At 39.9% G+C, this 22,330-nt stretch overlaps 2 protein-coding genes across 3 annotated transcripts in view; both read right to left on the reverse strand.

The window, feature by feature from the left end:
* Nucleotides 1–22,330, reverse strand: part of SEC22A (SEC22 homolog A, vesicle trafficking protein) — a 1,054,631-nt gene that overhangs the window by 957,021 nt on the left and 75,280 nt on the right. The gene's annotated exons all lie outside the window — the stretch shown is intronic.
* Nucleotides 1–22,330, reverse strand: part of SLC49A4 (solute carrier family 49 member 4) — a 219,250-nt gene that overhangs the window by 7,010 nt on the left and 189,910 nt on the right. Inside the window, 1 exon segment of the mRNA XM_042458620.1 lies at nt 7,432–7,614. Within this exon segment, the coding sequence (XP_042314554.1) occupies nt 7,432–7,614 (183 nt within the window).

Here is a 22,330-nt window from a genome sequence, read left to right on the forward strand (position 1 = left end):
ATGGTGTCCATTATGGGGACTTTGGTGAACTGGGAGACCACATCAAAGCTGATTAATATGTCTCCAGGTTTTAGTTCAAGGTTCTTGATTTTTCCTATGAAGTGAGCTGAGTCCTTGATGTAGTGGGGGGTCTGCCCTATATGCGTTTGTAATTAAGGGGTCAGAAATTTGGCCAAGTCATATGTGGGGGGTCCAATAGCACTCACTATGGGTCAGAATGGAATGGAATCCTTGTAGATCTTGGGAAGTCCATATAGTCTTGGTGGGAGAGCTTCAGATTTACACAAACTTTGTCTTGTGGTTGGCTGAATTGAGGAGTTTTTGATCAGGGTGTTCGTTTTTCTGGTGATTTTGCCGGTTGGGTCGTTTCAGCTTTTTGTATATTGTAGGATCCAGGAGTTCCTTGATTTTTTGTTTGTATTGTTCTGTACCCATGATTACTGTGACATTACCTTTGTCTGCTGGGAGGATGATGATTTCTGTATCCAAACTGAGGTCCTTGATGGTTTTTCTTTCCTTGTTGGTTATGTTGCTAGGAGGTGGCTTTGCCTTGCTCAGAATCCTTGCTGTTTCCCCTCTTATCTCTTCTGCTTCCTCCTCTGGGAGATGGTGGAGGCCGGATTCAACCTGGGCAATGATGTCCTCAACAGGGATTCTGGTGGTGGTTACTGCAAAGTTGCCTCCTTTGCCCAGGATAGATGTTTCTTCATTTGAGAGTTTCCGCTGTGTGAGATTTATGATGGACAGTATTTGTCAGAGCTTTTGTTGTACATATTACAAATGGAAGATAAAAGCCTCCAAGGACTTTGGAAGAAGTCAATTGTGTCTGTGCCTTATTTCAGGTTGATTTCCAAATACTGCACACTGGGTTGTGCTTCTGCACTCTGCTGTTTGGGAGCTACTGTTGAGGTCAAGCACCTCAGACAGTCCTGAACAGTGGCACCTTTCGTACAACAGTTCGTACATCTACAGTACACAGAGGGGAGCCAACAATTATACCTATTAACACCTTAATCTAACCTGATTAGAATGACAAAGATAATTTCCCAATAAAATAATAAATCTATTTTATAAGCATCCCAATAGGAATCTCTCACGAAGCCAGCTTGTAACCATAAGAAATAAAATTCTGTCCGATATTTAATTATCTTAATCATGAAGCAAGGAAGGGCGCATGCCTCTTAGCGGTCTGTAGTTTGTCTCATTGAAAAAAATTCTACTGTTCGCTATTTTTATATAATTTCTAATACCTTTAGGTTTAAAAACCACCCAGCAAGCCTGGTTTAGTTTAATCCCATAATTTACAGTGCTAAAGATAAAGAGCAATTTATTTTCTCTAAAACCTGATATTAAAGAGAGAATTCATAGCAAACCAATACATCTATATAAAACTACATCTCTTTAAGTACAATTAGACATTCTCCCACCAATAGACTTATTGCTATTAAATTCCATCAAAAGCTTTAGATTGTGCTAAAGTACACAACCTATACCACCTGGGCAAAATCGCTGAAGTTTTCATTCCCTTCTGCTGTTCAGACTGACATAATAATAGAGCATGAGAATTATCCTACTGTAAGTGGCCTGGTCTGTTGTATTTTTTAAAAAGGAACTAAAGAAAAATGGCAACTACATTTTATGGGGTTTCCAAATGTCAAGCCTATTTTGCTGCCCAAAGTGCTGCCAGCTAATAGTGCTTCTGCCAACCTGAGTACACTTTCAACAATGACAAACTGGGGGGGGGGGGGACATATGGTATTGGAATGTACCAATAACACTTGAGATAGAAAATTAACAGTAGATCTTTGCCCAAGGCTACACAGGATGCTGTACTTCATGGCTATGAACTAGGGATGCTGGAGAATTTCACTCTGCCTGCATTTTTAAACAAAGCAAACCAATTTGCACTAATATTGCAATTTCATTTGTCTGTGGAGGCTTGCCATACAATTCAGAATGCTGGAAAATTCTGAAATGCATGGATAACCTCCACAAACAGAAGAACCTCTCCTTTTCACAAAGTCATTTCCACACAGGGAGAGCAATGGAAATGGTAAAAGGTGTGTTTCTTTCTCTTTCTCTCTCTATTTCAAGTACTGAATAATCCCTAAAACAGCTGTCTCCTAACACTATGCTGCACGAAATGTCCTGTGAACATCAGAGGCACAACTGCAACAATGTGAAGATATAAGCAAGAAGCAGTATTGTGCAGCAACAGCACCTATTACCCTCAAAGGCAATACTTTAAGAAGTGATTTTGTCCTTCAAAGAAATGGAAAAAGTTATATCTTACTGAAACTGGGATTTTTTTGCTTTCAGATGTACTATCTTCATATTTTTCAAACCTTCTGCCTTCAAGAGACACTATCTTTTTTATCTGCCTGCAGTGAATCCCATGTGTGGCACAGAGGATCTTGAATTTGGCTTCGGAAGCATACCGAGTTCACACAAAGCATATGAAATCGGCACGGGTTCAATGATGGGCCTCAACTTTAGCTCATATGCACTGGTAGCCTTAGGTCAAACTCAGCACTCTCTTGTGGCTGCACTTTGCAAAGGAAGACGGGGCAACAGCTCTCTTTGGGGGAGATTTTTCTGTTATTGCAGGTTTTCTCACTAGAGAACCCCTGATAAGTTTCCAAAGAATTTGCTGCTTTGAAAACCATCATATCCATTGCCTCTATGAAATGATGGAAGCAACAGCTGGTGGCAATAGGAAGCAGTGCTAGATTTAAGATTACCATGCAGGAACAATACCAACATTGAATCTCCATGCTGAATGAAAAACACAGTTAAAGCACACAGAGGTTCAGTTGATCCTATATATTTTTCCTTAGAGGCAAGTCTAATTAAGTTCAAAGGTGGCTTATGTATGGAAAGGCTTATTGTTTTTGACGTAATCTCAAATTAATTTTCACAGCCATAAAACAAATCCATAGGACAGGATAGGAGGAAAACCTGCGTCAGTAACTGCCCTTTGTGCTCTCACCCCTTCAAATAGAGGTAGAATGTTTCAATTTATTGTGCAAGAATTTTGTCTTCTCATTTGTAAACATTACGTTTCCAATGCAATTCAGATTCAGAAACCTGTGCAACATACTGAATAATCATTACCCGGGAAGAGACTGCCTAATGAAATTTCATGTCAGTTTTGACTTCTGTGATGAGTAGAATGATTTTCAAAGGTAGGTTTGTAGCTCTGGGGTTTACTTTCCTGTATCTCTGCTCCAATGTATCAAGTCATGTATATATCTTTATAATTGAGGTTCTTATCTAGTTCCTTCATAGCTGCCCTTCCAACTCCTAGCAATTTTCTGGTTTCCTGACTGCAGTCTCCATTATGATTAATGAATTTGAAAAGATATAGAAAATCTTTGACTATTTTGATGTCTTCCTCACTCACTTTAAAGTTACATAAATCATCTGTGGTCATTATTTTTGTTTCATAATGTTCAACTACAACTCTGCTTGTATTTCCTCAACAGCTGTTCCAAGTCTTTGCTGTCTTCTGCTAACAGCACGGTATCATCTGCATACCTCAAACTGATTTTCATGCCTCCTTTCTGAGTCTAATCCAGCAAAAACTGGATGATATGTTCTGCATATAAATTGAACAGATAAGAATGATAAAATGCAGCCTTGAATGACCTCTTTTCCAATTCTGTTTCTCCATATTTGGTTTTAACAGTAGCCTTTCTTCTGGAATATACCTCATGTATTAGGACATTAGGAAATTTTGTGGCACACCCATTTCTGAAGGCAAGCCCACCTATAAGAAAGGCCAACTGTATTATCCGACATATGTTTGCAATATGATACCTGGTGACTCTTCTTTTTCTGAATCCTGCTTGAAAAAAAACCCATTCATTCATCACGTTGTTGTTGTGTGCCTTCAAGTTATTCCCAACTTATGGCACCCCTAAGGTGCCTCTATCACAGGGTTTTCTTGGCAAGATTTGATCAGAGGAGATTTGCCATTGCCTTCCCCTGAGGCTGAGAACATGTGACTTGCCCAAGGTCATCCAATGGGTTTCACAGCCAAGCTGAGTATCAAACCCTGGTCTCCAGAGTCATAGTCCAACACTCAAACCACTGCATCACGCTGTCTCTCATACTTGTATATAACAACATTCTAATCAACAGCAACCTTGGTAGTCCAGTTCCTATTAATGCAAAAAGGAAACAGGGACACCCTAAAATGAGCAGCAGTTTCTACTGGCCAAGGAACTTGGAGAATTGTGGCCCAATATTGTTTACTGAAGCCTTGTCATTCATGCTACCAACTGCAAACACTGATCGACTAAATCTAGGATATGTTTAAAGCCTCTTTGAGAGAATCAACAGTCTCGGATGCTCTTAAACAACCCCTCCCTGGATTCTGCAGATTATGGGATAAATACTAGATGGTAGTAATTCCTTACTAGGTACATTACTCAAGGGGGAGCTGGTTGCCCAACTCTCAAGTGCTCTTAGATGATGCTTTCATTTTATTCTGATTTAGGATCTCAGTTGCTTTGGTTGCCCAGAGTTACCCAGAGCTACTTTGGGAGAAGGATGTGTGCACTGTAATCCTTCAAATTTTCCAAAATCCCTGAGAAGTTTTGGATACTATTAACTGTAGTATCCTTGTAAATAACCTCTTTAGTATGGGATTTGCAGACATGATGGTTCTAGTCCCTCAAGAAAGTATAATTCCAGAAGATAAGGTGAAGCTTGATTCATCCAGATACTTTCAACATTTACATGAAATCACTGGTTAAGGTAATTTCAGGATTTGGAGCAAGGTGCTACAGGTATGTTGACATTTGTCTATATTTCTCTTTTCCATCCGATTTAGATTAACATAATGTAAGTACTGAGCCAGTGCTAAGAATCAGTAAGGAGATCGATGAGGACCAGTCTGGAAACTAAACTCCAGAAGAATTTCCACTATTTCTGGGGGAATTGCTCAGTTCTGTCCTGAGGAGAGGAAACAGTCAAAGGATCATACAGGAAAAACAGTATGATCAACAATTACGTCTATACCGCAAAAGATGGGAACTATATCCACCACACCCCATCCAGGGGCTGCACCACCATTCCTGGTGATAAACAGAAGTGGCATCACTTCCAGTTCTGGGTAGCATCCAAAGTATGACTGGAACATGAAGGCTGGGGGTGCTCAAGGGGAATGGAGCCTAGGTGCCCTAAACTGTCATGTTCTTGTAGCATATGCAGTAGGATTTTGATTGTTTTTCAGGAAAAAGTCTGAGTGATTTTTCTTTTTAAAATGGGAGAAGGTCTGGGGACTTTGGGCCACCATGTGGTTTGCAGGCCCTACTTTCTCCATCTGTTCTGTACCTGATAGTATCTAAACCAGAGAATTTGAAAGGTACAAGGGAGAAAGGAAGGTACAAAGCAGAAAGGAAGACTGAAGAGAAAAAAGAAGAAGAATCTGCCTACTCGAGTCCTTAATTGTATTCTAGAGAGCAGTCTTAGGGCTGGGAGATATGCAGCATGCATCCGTGTGTGTTGTAAGCTGCACCACTGCTCAGGCTATACAATAATAAAATGGCAATAAACATTCACAGCTTGCAGTCAGGACTCATACTGAGCCCTTTAGCCTTGTACAGTGCAGCATAAGGAGGTTTTAGCAGAGTGGAGAAGAAAAAGGTTACTTCTGCAAACCCTTCAAAGTGAACAAAGTGATAGACAGCAAGATATTTTTACAGGAGCCTCCTTCTTCATTCCAGCACTGAAGCTGGATGGCCCTATGTTGCTCATTTCTCAAGTGAAACGGGACCACCCAAAAATACAGGTGTGTATGTTAGTCTGTAACTTTAAAGAAAAATACTTACTTTAAAAAACTGACCATCAAAAGCCAGTTGTCTTTGAGGTTGAAGACTTAAGGGAATGATGAGATTCTCAGCTGAAAAGCAAGGAGGAGCTTGGCTTCCTTGAGGTGCTAAGTCAGCAGGGGTAAGAATCATGCAGGCTGTTGGACTAAAACTCCCAGAGTTTCTCACCACTGAATATGCTCACTGAGGATGCAGAGAATTGCAGTTCAACATCATCTGGAGGGCACCATGAATTTCCCTCCCAGCCCATTTACTTCAACCAGCCAAGACTAGACTGGCAACTGTCACCCAGAGTACTTTTTTATCAGCCGCTCCTACACTTGGAATGACCTACTGGAGAGATTGCACAGCTAAATACATTGTATGAATTTAAAAGAGTATTAAAGACCTATCTATTTCAGCAGGCCTACCCAATCAGTTTTAAACTATGAATTTTGAATTAGGATATGCTGGATGATTTGAATGTGTCTTATATTTGTGTTTTTAATAATTTTAAATGATTTCATGGTTTTAAAATATGCTGTAACCCACCTTGAGAAGAGGTGGGTAAGAAATAATAATAATAATAATAATAATAATAATAATAATAATAATAATGACGATGACGACAATGATGGAGCAGAGGAAGAAGATAATTAAAAGTTTAAAAATTAAAATTAAAAACCCTCACCATTCGATATTAAAACCTCCAAACATATATGACATCTATGTATATAAAAATGTATACTGAAACATAAACTTCAAAAAGGGAAGAAACATATCCCTTTCTTTTCCCGTTTTCCAAAAAATGCTGAGATTCCACAAAACTCTTTACTATACAACAACAAAACTCTCAGCTGGCACACGACAAGAGAGTGTTTGAAAGGTCTGGAAAGGAGAGAGAACATGTTCTTTCTTCATTCCCCACCTGTTGAAATCTCTCTCATTCCCTCATGCATCTTAAACAACACTACACACTTTCTATTGCAGGATACATGAAGCCACACGTATACACTGCTATTTATTACTATGGGTCTTGCAAGTGAAAATGCTGTTGGAAACTACAAAAAACAATATAGAATTCATTAAGTTTATGATCTTCTTAAACTTGAGCGGGAGAGGGAGATAGGTACTCTTTTGCCACTCTGTGATTATAGGATAGGAAGGTGCTTAAAGACAAATTTTGCAAAAGTAAGAAAAAAATCCTTACATTTTTTCTCAATCTCATGGGCAAAACGATTAGACTCTGAAGCATGTGACTGGATTAGCTTTATCATTGTTTTAGCTTGCCTAGCTACAAAAATTATTAATGGTCCTAATGTTACACTGTTCTTTGTAAAAGTCCCATGACAGTGTTTATCTCCAAGACATCTGCTGCAATGACTTCGAAAGAAAGCTTCCAGCTAAGGATTTCATTCTTTGATTGGCACATGCATAAAGACAAACACCTGGGAGGTCGTCTCTTCCGTAGATGTGGTGGGGATTTATACACATCATTAGCATTAACAGAAGAAGTGCATGCAGTTCCTCCTCCTAGTAAAGCCAAAAATAAACTCCACATGAAAGATAGCATCTTGTCAAACCGCTACTCAGCAAGCTTCTAAACACTCCTTACCTTCATGATAAAAAAACAGAAAAAATAAAAGGACTCCCATGAACATGTTGCTTAGGAAGGTGACCACGCCACAGGTAATTCCTTCTGGAACTGGATAGACTGTTTCCACAAAGAGTTCAAAGAATATAGGTACACTGCTGTTCAAGAAGACACCCAGCAAAATGGAGGATGTGTACAAGGTGGCTGCAATCAAAACAAAAGCACAATGATTTTTATACTATATAAACCCATTAATGTTTTTTACTGCCATGAATAAAAAACCTTGCACTTTATTGCCAGTTTGGACTGTCGAAACCTAAACTATGATGTATAGTGTTCATGAAAAAAAATGTCTTATCTGGGTAAGGTTAAATTTTAAAATCTCTAACACAATTCAGCTCCAAGTCTGGCCCCCCCTCATATCGTGACAGCAACTAAGAAGCAATTTTTGTGAATATGGTGACTGAAAAAATGCACTGTCAATGGAAATCTCTGTTAGGAGACTATGATATGACAGCCAATGATATTCAGACAAACACCTTCATCATTATGGCTTGGGCAAAGAGAGGAGTACCCTTTGCCTTTAGGGATATCCCTCCAGACATCTTAAATGACAAAAAGAAAGGTTTGTGACTTTAACACCATCTTTTATTGTTTCTTCTCCTGTATGAATTTGATCACTTTTGCCTGATGATGAAGCCAATGGAGCTTTGAAAGCTTGCATGATATATTTTGTACATTTTTGGCTGGTCCAAACATATCACTCTTTTCTAGATTTTGGATGTTACTATATTTCATTGTTAAGGATTTGACTTTATGGAGAAGAGTCATGGTGTGAACTAATGTTCAGTAACTGATCAGAAAGATAAAGAAATACTTTTTAACACTCTTTATTAAAAAATTATTTGAGAGCATATATAAACTGCTTGTTGGTCTACCCAACCCCCCTGAAGTAATATGCAATAATATATAAAAGCAGAAAGACAAAACATTATTGAGAAATGGATTAAAGCTGTTTTAAAAGCCAAACTCCTGAACCAATAATTTCGTTTAAAGTACCAGTTGGAAGCTCAGTAAGGATGGAAAAAGCCAGACTTCCTCTAAGACTACATCTGCACTGCAGAAATAATCCAGTTTGATACCACTTTAATTGCCATGCCTCAATAGTATGGAATTCTGGGATTTGTAGTTTGTTATAGCAGAGCACTCTAACAGTGAAGGCTAAACGTCTCACAAAACTATAATTCCCAGAATTCATAGCATTGAGCCATGGCAGTTAAAGTGGTGCCAAACTGGATTATTTCTGCAGTGCAGATGCATCCAAAGAGGGGATTCTTTACATTACAAATCGCACAATTCATCCTACAGTTTGTACATACTTACTTGGGAAGACTAATTTATTAGAATCTTAACCTGGAAAGTAGATCATATTGAAAATACAGTATACCTATCTACATTTCCTGAATGATGTGTATGTACAGTATGTCTAAACAAGCATACAGATATGAACATATCCTCAGCATTGCCCTGACTTTTCTTAGGCGCAGCTCTCAATATAATGTTAGAAACCACCAGCTATTCCTCCCCCTGCCACACAAACAGATTGCTTTAATCACTAAACTAACATAAAAACAAAACAAAACAAATGTGGCTGCTTTTAAAAAACATGTATATAATGTTATCATTCCTGCAGCTCCCAAGGCACTTGTCTGATTTAAATTTATAGTATGCATGGTATTTTTAGTAAACTAGGTCAAAAAGTTTTGATTTTAGAGCCTTAGCTATAGCATGTTTTAAAGAAAAATATATGGCTTCTTTTTGAAAAACAAGCTTCTACAGTATTTACATTTACTTAACTCTAAAATAAATGGAAACAACAGTTTTACAAATAGTCAATTACTGTTCTAAATTAGGAAAGAACTGTGATTCAACCTTCTTTGCTTTTAACTCTGAAGGTCAAAACTACTTCTGGCTTCCACTTTACTGGAAAACAAGCCTTGAACGATTTGCCCTGGTATCCAATTGCAACTGATGTAGAAAAATATAAAGCACTACATTGCTTCTGGGACAGGAAGAATACTTGATACTCAGACCTTTCTAAGTTGGGATCCCGAACAATCCAAAAAGGGAATTTGTGGTTGCAGAACACTAATTAAGAAGTATATGGTCAAGCAGACTAAAATAAATAAAAAATAGACACACCTGGTAGTTAGCTTTCTGTAACTGTTTCCATCTGGGAGGCGAGCATTGCCTCCTGTGCTAGAGGACTCGGCAAATAAGACAGTGTGCTTAAACCCATGAAAATCACCGGCCTTAGACTTAAGATTAAGACTTAAACTTAATCTTGTGACAGATGATGTTCACAGTGTAAAGCAGAGTTGGTATCATCTGACCAGCCAAATGCTGTTCAACTGCAACTTTCAAAAGTCCAAGCCAGCATAGCCAACAGTGAGGAATGATAGGAGAGTTGCAGTCTGACATCTGGAATTGCCCTCTGACAAGTACGATTTACCCAACCCTGTTATCCAGCACAGAGCAGACAACTAAAGGGACGAGGGGCCCATTCTGCTCTGCTCAAAAGAACAGCAACTCTGCATTTGGAAGCCAGGAAAAAAATTATCTGCTACCCCCTGTCAGGTCCAGGTTAGACCTCTGGGCTCCATCACATATAGAAAGAAGCTTTTCTGTGTTGATGAAGTCTGCATGTTTGTTCCAAGGAAAGGAAATTAAAGCGGTGATCATTTTGGCTTCTGAGAAATGGTCTGGACTCAGGCAGCTGAATATTGTGTAGCTCTTCTAATGGGCTCTCAAGAGACCCAAAGAAGGGAAAGATGAAATAAAACTAAGAACTCTTTTTACGGGGTAAGACTTGAGTGCTGCTGTTTTAGTTTCGGTGGTGAGAAAAAATGAGGAGTACACAGTACTGTAGTCTTAACACCTTGATTTCATTGGGGAGACTCTCTGAAACTGTCCCCAACCAACAGGGGAAAAAAACCCCACTTCAAAATGGTTTTGCTCCAACATAACAACCTAGGATATTTTCACACTATGGCAATTTCAGTACATGGAAGTACATGAAATGGATCGCCAGGATGGTGTAGTGGTTTGAATGTTGGACTAGCACTCTGAGAGATCAAGGTTTGAATCCCCACTCAACCACAGAAGCCCACTGGGTGACCTCGGGCAGATTGTACACTCTCCTCAACGAAGGCAATGGCAAACCTCCTCTAAATAAATAAATAAATAAAATCTTACAATAGGGTTACTGTAAGTTGGAGTCGACTAGAAGGCATATAACACAAATAAATATAATGCAACAGTATAGACACCATTCACTTTGGATAACACAACGCTGGGTCTATGATATTAAGTGGTACCATGGTTAAAGATGGCAGAGCAGTTTTAAAGTGGAAAGAGGCAGTATTAAAGTGGAAAGAGAACATGTGGCCCACTTCAGGTAATTTAATGATTGATTTTATTCAAGAAATCATGAGGGTTACCAATGCACAACCCCATGTTCGAGCTTAATCTACATAGTAATTTGCATATTAGTGACATCTTTACCCTCTGAAGTCCTAAAAACTTCCTATGGAATCTCTGTATAATAGGAATTTTTTTCCTTATCTTTAGATGGCAGGAGAACTGACAAATATCCCCATTTGTTACTGTATGACGAGTCATGAACAGCAGATAGCAAAGGCTGGGGAGATAAGGTACAAGCAGCTATTCATCAGATTATTTGTGTGATAAAATTCTTTTCCAAACACAGAGGCAGACTTCTTGATGAAGAAGGATGTGCCTTGAAACAAAACCCAGGAAGATAATATAAATGGCACCAATTTGGAATAGGGCAGATTTAGTTAATGTCATTACTATTACTATTATTACTCCTATTCATTTTATACATTTATATTCTGCCTTTCTCCTGATAATGGAATTCAAGGCAGCTGACAATGTAATTAAAAGTTTTTTGTGGATTTTTCAGGCTATGTGGCCATGTTCTAGCAGAGTTTCTTTCTGACGTTTCACCAGCATCAGTGGCTGGCATCTTCAGAGAATGCTTTGCCTGGAAAAATTGGGTGCATATATACTGTGTGAGCCTGGGAATGCAAGAGTGATTTGTATTTGTGTTGTTCTGTGTTGATGGCTGGCCTCAGCCTGGGAGGCTAATGCAAAAGAGGAATAATGTCTGTTAATTGGTGATCAATATCTGCTGGGAAAGCCCCTGACTCTGAATGGTTTCCCATTTGCATTTGCTGAGTCCTAATTTTGCTGTTCCTCAGGACTGGTAGCCAAATTTTGTTCACTTTAAGGGTTTCTTCTTTCCGGTTGAAATTGTCCAGGTGTTTGTGGATTTCAATGGCTTCCCTGTGCATCCTGACATGGTAGTGGTTGGCATGGTCCAAAACTTCAGTGTTTTCAAACAGTATTTTATGTCCAGGATGGTTTGTGGCATGTTCTGCTACTGCAGATTTTTCTGGCTGACCCAGTCTGCAGTGTCTCTCGTGTTCCTTGATTCTTGTTTGCACACTGTGTTTGGTGGTCCCTATGTAGACTTGTCCACAGCTGCATGGTATGCGGTAAACTCCGGCGGCTGTTAGAGGGTCTCTCTGGTCCTTGGCTGAGTGCAGCATTTGCTGGATTTTCTTTGTCAGTTTGTAAACCATTTGAAGGTTGTGCTTCCTCACCACTTTGCCTATTCTGTCTGTGACTCCTTTGATGTATGGTAAAAATACCTTCCCTTTGGGAGGCTGCTTGTTCACGCCTCTGCGTTTTCCTGGGACTGGCAGCCCTTCTGATGTCTGAGCTGGAACAACCATTGGTCTGTAGAGCCCGGTTCAGATGCTTCAGTTCATCTTCTAAGAAGTGGGGTTCGCAGATGCATTTTGCTCGGTCTACCAGTGCTTTGATTGTGCTTCTTTTTTGTCCTGGGTGATGGTTGGAGTTCTTGTGCAGGTATCGGTCTGTATGTGTGGGTTTTCGGTTTACTGTGTGACCCAAACGTAGGTTCGGTTTGCGGATGACAAGGATATCCAAAAATTGCAGTGTTCCGTCCTTTTCTTTTTCCATAGTGAATTGGATGTTGGAGTGGATGTTGTTCAGATGGTTCAGGAATACAGCCAGGTCTTCTTCTCCATGGCTCCAGATGGTGAAAGTGTCATCCATGTATTGGAACCAAGTTGTGGGCTTTTTCGGTGCTGTTTCCAGGGCTTGCTTTTCAAAGTGTTCCATGTAAAGGTTTGCTATCATCGGGCTTAGAAGGCTTCCCATTGCTACTCCATCTCTCTGTTCATAGAATCCATTGTCCCACTGGAAATAGCTTGTGGTGAGGCAATGTTTGAACAAGGCTGTGATGTCTTTTGGAAAAATCTGTTGGATGAGTGTCATGGTGTCCATTATGGGGACTTTGGTGAACAGGGAGACTACATCAAAGCTAATTAATATGTCTCCAGGTTTTAGTTCAAGGTTCTTGATTTTTCCTATGAAGTGAGCTGAGTCCTTGATGTAGTGGGGGGTCTGCCCTATATGGGTTTGTAATTGTGGGGTCAGAAACTTGGCCAAGTCAATGGCACTCACTATGGGTCAGAGTGGAATGGAATCCTTGTGGATCTTGGGATGTCCATAGAGTCTTGGTGGGAGAGCCTCAGATTTGCACAAACTTTGTCTTGTGGTTGGTGGAACTGAGGAGTTTTTGATCAGGGTGTTCGTTTTTCTGGTGATTTTGCTGGTTGGGTCTTGTTTCAGCTTTTTCTATGTTGTAGGATCCAGGAGTTCCTTGATTTTTTGTTTGTATTGTTCTGTATCCATGATTACTGTGACATTACCTTTGTCTGCTGGGAGGATGATGATTTCTGTAACCAAACTGAGGTCCTTGATGGTTTTTCTTTCCTTGTTAGTTATGTTGCTGGGAGGTGGTTTTGCCTTGCGCAGAATCCTTGCTGTTTCCCCTCTTATCTCTTCTGCTTCCTCCTCTGGGAGATGGTGGAGGGCAGATTCCACTTGGGCAATGATGTCTTCAACAGGGATTCTGGTGGAAAGCCTTCGACTTTACAACGTAATTAAAACAATTCAAATTTAAAACAATACAAAAGTATTGATAAAAGTATAAATATAAGATGCAAAAAACAAATATTTTATGAAGTTAAGAACATTAAAATTACTATAAATTTTTAATGTTAAAAATACTATAAATGCATTAAAACACTGTATACCAACCTTAAAACATAACTGCATAACATTAGAAGTCTAACACCAGTTTATGAAAGGCTGATGGCACAGAAATATTTTGACTTGTTGTGGAAGGAGTAAAGACAGAGCCATGCTGCCAAGTCAAGGGAAGAAGCCACCCCCCTCCCTTGTCCCCACAAAATGAGCCTGAGAAGGAGACAGGACCAAGAGGACTTCTCCAGATGATCTTAGAAATCTAATGGGCTCATTATGGGAGATATGGTCTTTCAAATAACCTGGACCCAAGCCATATAGGGTTTTTAGGGTCAAAACCAGCACTCTGAATTGTGCCCAGAAATGAACTGACAGCCAATGGAGCTGTTGTAGGGAGTCATGTGCTTTCGGTAGTCAGCTCCAGGTAACAAGATGGCTGCAGCTCTTTGTATCAACTGAAGTTTCTGAGCACTTTTCAAAGGCAGCTCTACATAGAGCGCATTACAGTAATCCAAATTGGACATAACCAAGACACGTACCATTGTGGGCAGATCCAACTTTTCCAGGAATGGTTGCAGCACACTAGCTATAACTGTCCAAAAACACTCCTGCTGAAACTTGGGCCTCCAGGGTCAGACCTCAATCTAGGAGTACCCCTGTGATGATCCCTGTGGTTCAAGCAGCCCAAACAGCCCTTATTGCCTGACACAAGTCTTCCAATGGAGGCCCAGTCATTACAACCCCCAAACTGCAAAACTGCATTTTCAGAAGGAGTATAATCCCCCGTAACCCTGGCTGAATCCCTATTCTCAGATTTGTCTTTCAACTGACCAGGACTCTGACTTGTCAACATTAAACTTCCATTTGTCTGCCATCATCCAGTCCATTACACAGTTTGGGGATTGTAGTATTTTCTAATCCCTCTTAAATAATAAGCAATCATGGCTTCAGTTTTTTTTATGACAGGATTTAAAAGCCAGAGGCAGACAAAACACGAGGAAGGTGAGGAAGAAAACAGCTTTAATTCAATCTAGAGGAAAGACAAGGTTTTTCTAAGAAGATAATTTTACACAGATGCACAAACTGAATGACAACAGACCTTTGGCATCTAGCTAGGTTTTAGGTGAAAATGCTGCTGTCTATTTAATATGTCTTTATCATTTAAACCAGTTTTCATGTTTTGAATATTGTTTATACTGTTTTCAGCTATCTTGGCAGAAAAGTGAGATGAATGTAATAAGAAAACACTGACCATTTTCCACATACAAACTGGAAACCCACTGGTGTGACCTTGGGCACATCACTTTAGGGTTGCCATAAGTCAGAAAATCTTGAAGGTACACAAGAAATCACACATTGTGTAGAGTGAACCATAATGCTGATCGAAGATAAATTCTGAATTCACAGAACTCAGAACAGATGAGGCTCCATCTTTACGTAACAGAATTTCTGTGAAACTCAGAAACCTGAATATTCATTCAGTAACAGCAGTTTGGACAGTAAATGTTATTATCCTACTAATTTGCATTTCATTTTCTGCTTTGACAACACAGCAGTAATTCTATTGTGATTCATTTGAATTTTATTAATGCCACTGATAGAATACCACTCACTGGCAGTAGATTAATCAGGTCTGGTGAGTGTAACAGTGGCTCCCAGCCAACCATAAGTTTGCAACGTACCAGGCAGGACAAAGACGGTATGCTTTTTTCCACTCTCTAGTCTGAATTCCCAAATGCCTTCTCTTGTCTTCCTTAACTACAGTTCAGTATTACACAGCACCCTGGCTAGCATTAGTGTAGAAGGGATATCAGTCAGATAAACAAAGGAAAAAAGAGTCAGAGAGAAGAGGAAGAAAATTCCATGTTTATAAGACTGCTTTCCATTATGCAAATTGCTGGTTATGCCCTATAAACCCCTGCATGGCTTAGCTCCAGACTGAAAGACCACATCTCCCTATGAAACCAGCCTAAGTTTTAAGACTTTCTGTGAAGGGCTTTCTCTTGGACTGACCCCTATCATAGGCACGTGTAGAGAGGATTAAACCATCTAATTAAAAGATTGTATGTACAGCACTGTGTAAATTTACAGCGCTATATAAATAAAGCTTAACAATAATTTGAGACAGTGTCTTAGTGGTTGTTCCCCGCCTAGAAAACTCTTCTGAGGGAGGCTTGGTTGCCCTCCTCTGATCTCTTTCTGCTGCAATCCTGGCGTCCATGTTGGCTCTTATCTGAGAGATTTTATCTGTGAACTAGTTGTTAAAAACGTCACAGCAGGCCGTTGTCGGGTTAAATAAAGGGTTCTGCACAGGTGGAACCTGTGTCAGTTCCCTTACCACCCTAAATAGCTCTGCTGGATGGGACTCCGCAAACGCGATATGTGCAGAAGAGAAAGATATCTGCGCTGTCTGTATAGGAACAAAAAAATTTCCTATGACGAGTTCTGTCAGATAAGACTCGAGTGTCATGCCAGTCATGCTCTGCTCTAATTATTAAACTTAGTATTGAACCCAGAACTTGAAGCAAAAGCTTCAAAACATTGTAGTTGTACCAGAGGAGACATGAGGTAGAATGTAAGAACCCAGGCTTTAACTAAGATTTTTTTCCCCACCACAATAAACCACAGTTTGTCATCATGACCAAACTGAGCTAACAGAACACTGTTAAGAAAGTTTCAGCCACTCAGATTAATATTGTTGCTGATAGAACATTATGATATTTTCCAGAAATCCTCATGCTGAATACAAGGCAAAACTGAATGGCAAATTAGTGTAAAAATGCATGTACATGCATTTTCACACTAATTTGCCATTCGAATTTGCCTTCTATTCAGCTCGAATCCTTAATTAGCAGTGCTTGCACAAAGCATTAGTGGGAAATGGGAAGACTTCTGAGTAATAGCAGTTTAATCCTGGACTGCAAAGGAGACAAATTTCATTTCTTTCATTTACAGCACACTAACAGATACAAGATGTCAAATTATTAGTGGGAAGCCCATCACAGTGTAAGGGTTGGAAGATTAGAAGTGTACTTGTAGTGGTTTCTAAAAGACAAAAAATTCAGTAGTAACAATCTGTTTTCCCCTTTAACTGATCCAGAAAATGTGATGTCAGACTTTACTGGTGCTCAACAATATTTACTGCACTAGTCTCACTGTTTTAGTCTATACAAAGGAGAACTATTTTTAAAGCTGACAGTGAAGTAGCGAAGTTCCTAATGTTTCTTATGAAACCTGAGTAGTGTAATAGCTTGGTAACAGGCTTCCCCATAATTAACTTATGGAATCATATAAAACAAAAGCATTTATCCACAGGGTATATTAATCAGTTTTGTGCAGTTGACTAGAATTATTTTTATTCCAGTCTACATTGATCAAATCCTTATCCACATGAAAAAGTCATGAATGTGGCTAGCAGTTTGGAAACAAATTTGATTTACTTGATACACCTTCACAAAAAGTAAACAAAAAAGAAAACCTCAACAATTTGCTGTTTGAGGTTTTCCCCCTCAAAACAAAGCAGAATAGAGTACAAAGACATAAATGTGTTCATCATTTCAGGAAAAATTATTTTAACAAGTTCAGGGAAATACTGGGTCGAATCCCATGGCTAGACATGCTAAACGAAAAAGACACCCAAGAACAGTGGGAGTTCTTAAAGGAGTTATAAAAAGCAGAATCATAAGCAATCCCATGGAAGAAACAAAAAGGGGAAACATGGGAAAAACCCAAAGTGGGTGCAACAGAAAAAACAAGGAAAAAGTAAAAAGAGTACGTATAAAGAATGGAACCAAGAACAAATAACTAAAGAAGAGTATAAATGTGTTGCCTAAGCTTGAAGGAATAGTATATGGAAAGCTGGGACTGACTTGGCAAGCAATGAACAAGGCTCCCCCTCCCCCGGATATATTCAAGACAATAAAACGGTCAAAGAGACAGTGGGGTATCTGTTCAGTAAAGACAGTAAAATACTAACAGATCACAATGAAAAGGCAGTATTACTCAGTATCTATTTTGCTTCGGTTTTCTCCCCAAAAGAGAACTTTGTGCTTCCATACAGAAGCAGAGGCATTGGCAAGCAATGTGCATTGCAAATGAAGATTGATAGGGAGCTAGTCAGGAATCACATAGCTAATATGTTCAGATCTGCAAGGCCAGGCATACTGCATCCCAGAGTACTGAAGGAACTTGCTGATACATTTTCTAAATCACTTGCCATCATTTCTGAGAAATATTGGAGGTGACTCTTTGCCCCAGCCAGTGCCATGAGAAAGCAAAGGGGAGAAGAACAATGAGTTTAGTTCCTTAACAGCACCTCAGCCAAACAGCTTCTGCTGTTCAGGTTCAAACAAACATCATGGCATTGTGGTTGTCTTCATCAACTCCCTGGCGAAGGGTATGGCAACCCTGCAGGTGCACTGGCTCTGTTATTTCCTCTTGTTCAGTGGGAAAATGCAAGCGTTTCCTTGAGCCTTCCTCATGCTGCTATTTAGCAGGAGCAACATAGGAGGGAACATTAAGGGGAGAGAGCGTCCATTCCTAGGTGAGGGTATGTGCACAGAAAACATGGAGTCTGCCCAGAAGAGGCCCCACCTCCGGTCTTTCAACCATTTTAAATTACAGTACTGTATAATCAAAACCCATTAATTCAACACATTGTTAAAAGAGTGGACCAGATGTTGAATATACAGATTCTGGCTATAATTTAGAACAGCTGTGATTTGTCGGAAAATGAGTCGACAACAGATGGCGACACTGTATTCTGCACTGGTCAGGCCTCATCTGCAATGCACTTCTGGACACCACATTTTAAGGATATAGGCAAGCTGAAGCAGGTTTAGAGAAAGGTAACACAAAGGTAGGGAAAACAAGGCCAAAGGAACTGGGCTTGTTCATCTTGGTGAAGAGAAGACTGAGGGCTGACATGATGGCACTGTTTAAATACCCCAAGGGCTATTACAGAGAGGAGGGGGCAGGCTTGTTCCCTGCTTCCCAGAGCATAGGACTAGGTCTAATGGTCTGGTTATAGGAAGGCAGATTTTGACTGAACATTAGAAGAAACATTAGAAGTGTAAGAATGGTTAGGTAATGGAACAAATTGCCTGTAGAGATGCTTGAGTCTCCTTCTCTGGACATCTTCTGAAAGAGGCTGGGCAGCTACCTACTGGGGACTCTTTAGCTGGAGATCTTGCACTGAGCAGGGGGTTGGAGTTAATGGCCCATGAGGCTCCCCCAACTTTATGATTCTAGTATTTTTAAAGGAACTTGGATCTTGTCAACACATCATGGACAACAATGGAAATAAATGCAGTTTGAAAATGTACCATGGTATTTTTCTTTCCATATTCATTTTAAAAATTCATATTCACATCCCTTAAGCCCACCAAAAGATTTTAACCTTTGGTAGATGGGTCAAAGTTTTTAGTCACATTTATTAAGGGAAAGCTTGGAGCTGTTTGCTCTTTTTTGAACTTTTCCACCAAGACACAGACATGTAACTTCGGGGTGAAACAGACAGGCAGCTTGAAGTGATGTCTGGTACCGCTCTACCTATAATTTATTTATTTTATTTTATTTATATACCGCTATTCCAAAGATCATAACGGTGAACAGCAAGTAAGCTATGATTGAACCCTGATAGGCCCAGGACCGCGGTGATCAGACAACCTGCTCTGAAAGCAGGCTACTGCCGCAGTCCCAAATAAGCCATCAGCAAGGAGCAAACTTTCGCTGCTACTTTTACCTGCGGCTTTGGGCCGCCTTTGGCAGCCCTGGAGTGGCTTATGGTCACGTCAGGGGGCATGCGTCATCTGCATGCCACACCCTCGAAATGGCCGGAAGCTGCTCTTTTTGGCCTGTGTGTTTCGGGCTTTCATTTTGGTGACTGTTGCAATTTATATTTCATATTTATATGTTCTCTCACTCCTTGTAAAGCAGAGAGAGAGAGAGAGAGAGAGAGAGAGAGAGGGATGATCTTAAAGGATATGGGCACCTTGTTTCTAGAAATCAGATCTCTACAAAGAGGAAACTGCCGCATATGTTCACTTCTCAGGAACACAAAGTACAAGGCCAATAGGATAGGGGTATTTGTCTCCTACAGGGAGAGAAGTGGTGGCACATTCCCTATATACATTCCAGCATTATAGAGAGATTAATTAGTCTGCTCAACTCTATAAGGTGAGAGAAATTGGAAGATGGATGCTGCTCATCCCTAGCATCATTAATTAATTCATGACATTAATGATGGGATAGTGGAATAAAAATTAAAGGACATACCACAAAACATATCTGTGCTTAAAAATAAGTCATGCTCTGAACCCAAAATAAGTACATACATTTTTCTAACAAGCCCACAGCTTATTAATACACAACTGCTTAACTTAGGCAGCAAGCATAAGGAAGAGTCAACAACCAGATAAGGCTTCTTTCAGAACTAAAGAGAAATCTACTGGCATACAGGATTGTACTGAGCCAATCTGGTGCCTATTCACTGAAGCCATCTTCTGAAGCTCTCTTCTGACTGAAGACTGGGTTTTAGCAAACAGCAAGGCAACCAGTGAGAAGGAATATATGGAATGTTCTTGTTAGAAAAGCTAATCTGCCATCTCCATTTTTTTTAACAAAAGGCTAAGAGTGTGGTCTCATTTCTAAGGCTTTTTTAAAATATGTTTTGATCCTGAAGTTGATGCTACTTTTAATTTAATTTAATTTAATTTTTTGCCATACTGTGTATAGTCGCCTTTCAGATTAAAACAATGATTTATTTGGTGTAAACTGCCTTGGGAAATTTTTGTAGTATGATGGAACTTGTAAATGTCCACATCAAGAATATTCCCACAACACCCTCCTCCAGTTAATGCTGTATGTATCTTTAGCTTCTGAGTTTCCCTCTCAGGACAGCAGGTGCAAAATTTTTCAACAGACAGTCTAGCAGCTTTTTCTAAAAATAAAATAAAATAAAAATCAGATCCCTGGATGTACATCTTTGTTATCAGTATTGCTTTGCACAATTCAAATTATGGTGTTTAGTCCTGAGGGTGGGGGTGGCAGAATCTGAACTGATTGACAATTTCAAATCCAGTAAGCTGATAATATACACCAGACAAAAATAGTTGTGGTATGTTTAATTAGTATGGTATGAGGTTTTTCTTGTGATGATGGTGTAACTGCTGCACCTTGGTAAGGATCATTTAACTCATTTGTGAAGAGATGTGGACTGTCTGGGGTAAACAGACCAGCAGGGAACTTCACTAGGTACGGAAAAGAGTGCTTCTGAAAAAGTCAGCACAATTTCAGCTGTGTTGTTAGTGAAATGAGTGAAGGGATGATTCATGGCTATGAGACAATTCACCTGGCCTTTGGGAACAGGGCTGCTGCCTGAAATTGAAATGCATCTCAGTTCCTTGCCTATGGCCAGCTGGCTGAAGCTGCTGCCATGGGTAGAATTTATTAATACTTCTTCCATGGACCAAGGGAAGAAAGAATATGGCAGAACTGAAGAAAGGGATTTATCTCCATCACAACTGAATCAAGTAGCTTAAGGGCAACAGGTAAAGGACAACAGAAGGTCCTTCAAAGTTCCATTGCACTGAAAAAACTAGAGGATGATTCTGTAGGCACTACAAATTTAAATGCCAGAACTTATGTACGCTTTCCTTTCACTGGTTCCTACTTACTCAAATCTACACAAGTTTTTTTTTAAGTTACAAGGTCATAAACACATGCTCAAACAAAAGCATGCTGAAGAAAGGGCTTGAAATTAGTCCCATTGACTTTGGCAAGATCATACCTAGACCATCTACCTTCATTCAGTAGTCTTGCTTTCAAACCTCCCCCCTTTGTACTAACCTGATCCTTGTTATATTGCTAAATCATAAGCAAGGAAGGATTGTACTGCACTTAGGGTGGAAAAATGAAATGCACAGATATAGGATGGGGGACACCTGACTGAACGAAACTACATGTGAAAGGGATCTAGGAGTTCAAGTAGACCACAAGTTGAACATGAGTCAACAGTGTGATGCAGCAGCTAAAAAGGCCAATGAGATTTTAGGATGCTTCAATAATAGTGTGTAGATCAAGAGAAGTAATAGTGCCACTCTATTCTGTACTGGTCAGGCCCCACCTGGAATATTGCATCCAGTTCTGGGCATCACAATTCAAAAAGGACATTGAGAAAATGGAGTGTGTCCAAAGGAGGGTGACTAAAATGGTGAAGGGTCTGGAAACCATGTCCTGTGAGGAATGAATTAAGGAGCTGGAGATGTTTAGCCTGAGAAGGTTAAGAGGTGGTATGATAGCCCTGTTTAAATATTTGAAGGGATGTCATAATGAGGAGGGAGCTAGCTTGTTTTCTGCTGCTCCAGAGACTAGTACCCGGAACAATGGATGCAAGCTACAGGAAAAGAGAATCCACCTCAACATTAGGAGGAACTTCCTGACAGTAAGGGCTGTTTGACAGTGGAACGCACTAACTTGGAGTGTAGTGGAGTCTCCTTCCTTAGAGGTCTTTAAGCAGAGGCTGGATGGCCATCTGTCGGGATGCTTTGATTAAGAGTTCCTGCATGGCAGAGTTTGGACTGGATGGCCCTTGTGGTCTCTTCCAACTCTACGATTCTAGGATTCAATGATTTTGAAAACTTTTGTTTGTCAGCATCTCCTTCCTTCAGGCAATTTTTCATGATTACTTGAGCTATTTAGAGAGCAATACACGTCAAATGAGCTTGTTGGACTATATATCACTGTGGTGTGATTCTCA

This window comes from Sceloporus undulatus, chromosome 1, assembly GCF_019175285.1.
Source record: "Sceloporus undulatus isolate JIND9_A2432 ecotype Alabama chromosome 1, SceUnd_v1.1, whole genome shotgun sequence".
NCBI classification, from domain to species: domain Eukaryota; kingdom Metazoa; phylum Chordata; class Lepidosauria; order Squamata; family Phrynosomatidae; genus Sceloporus; species Sceloporus undulatus.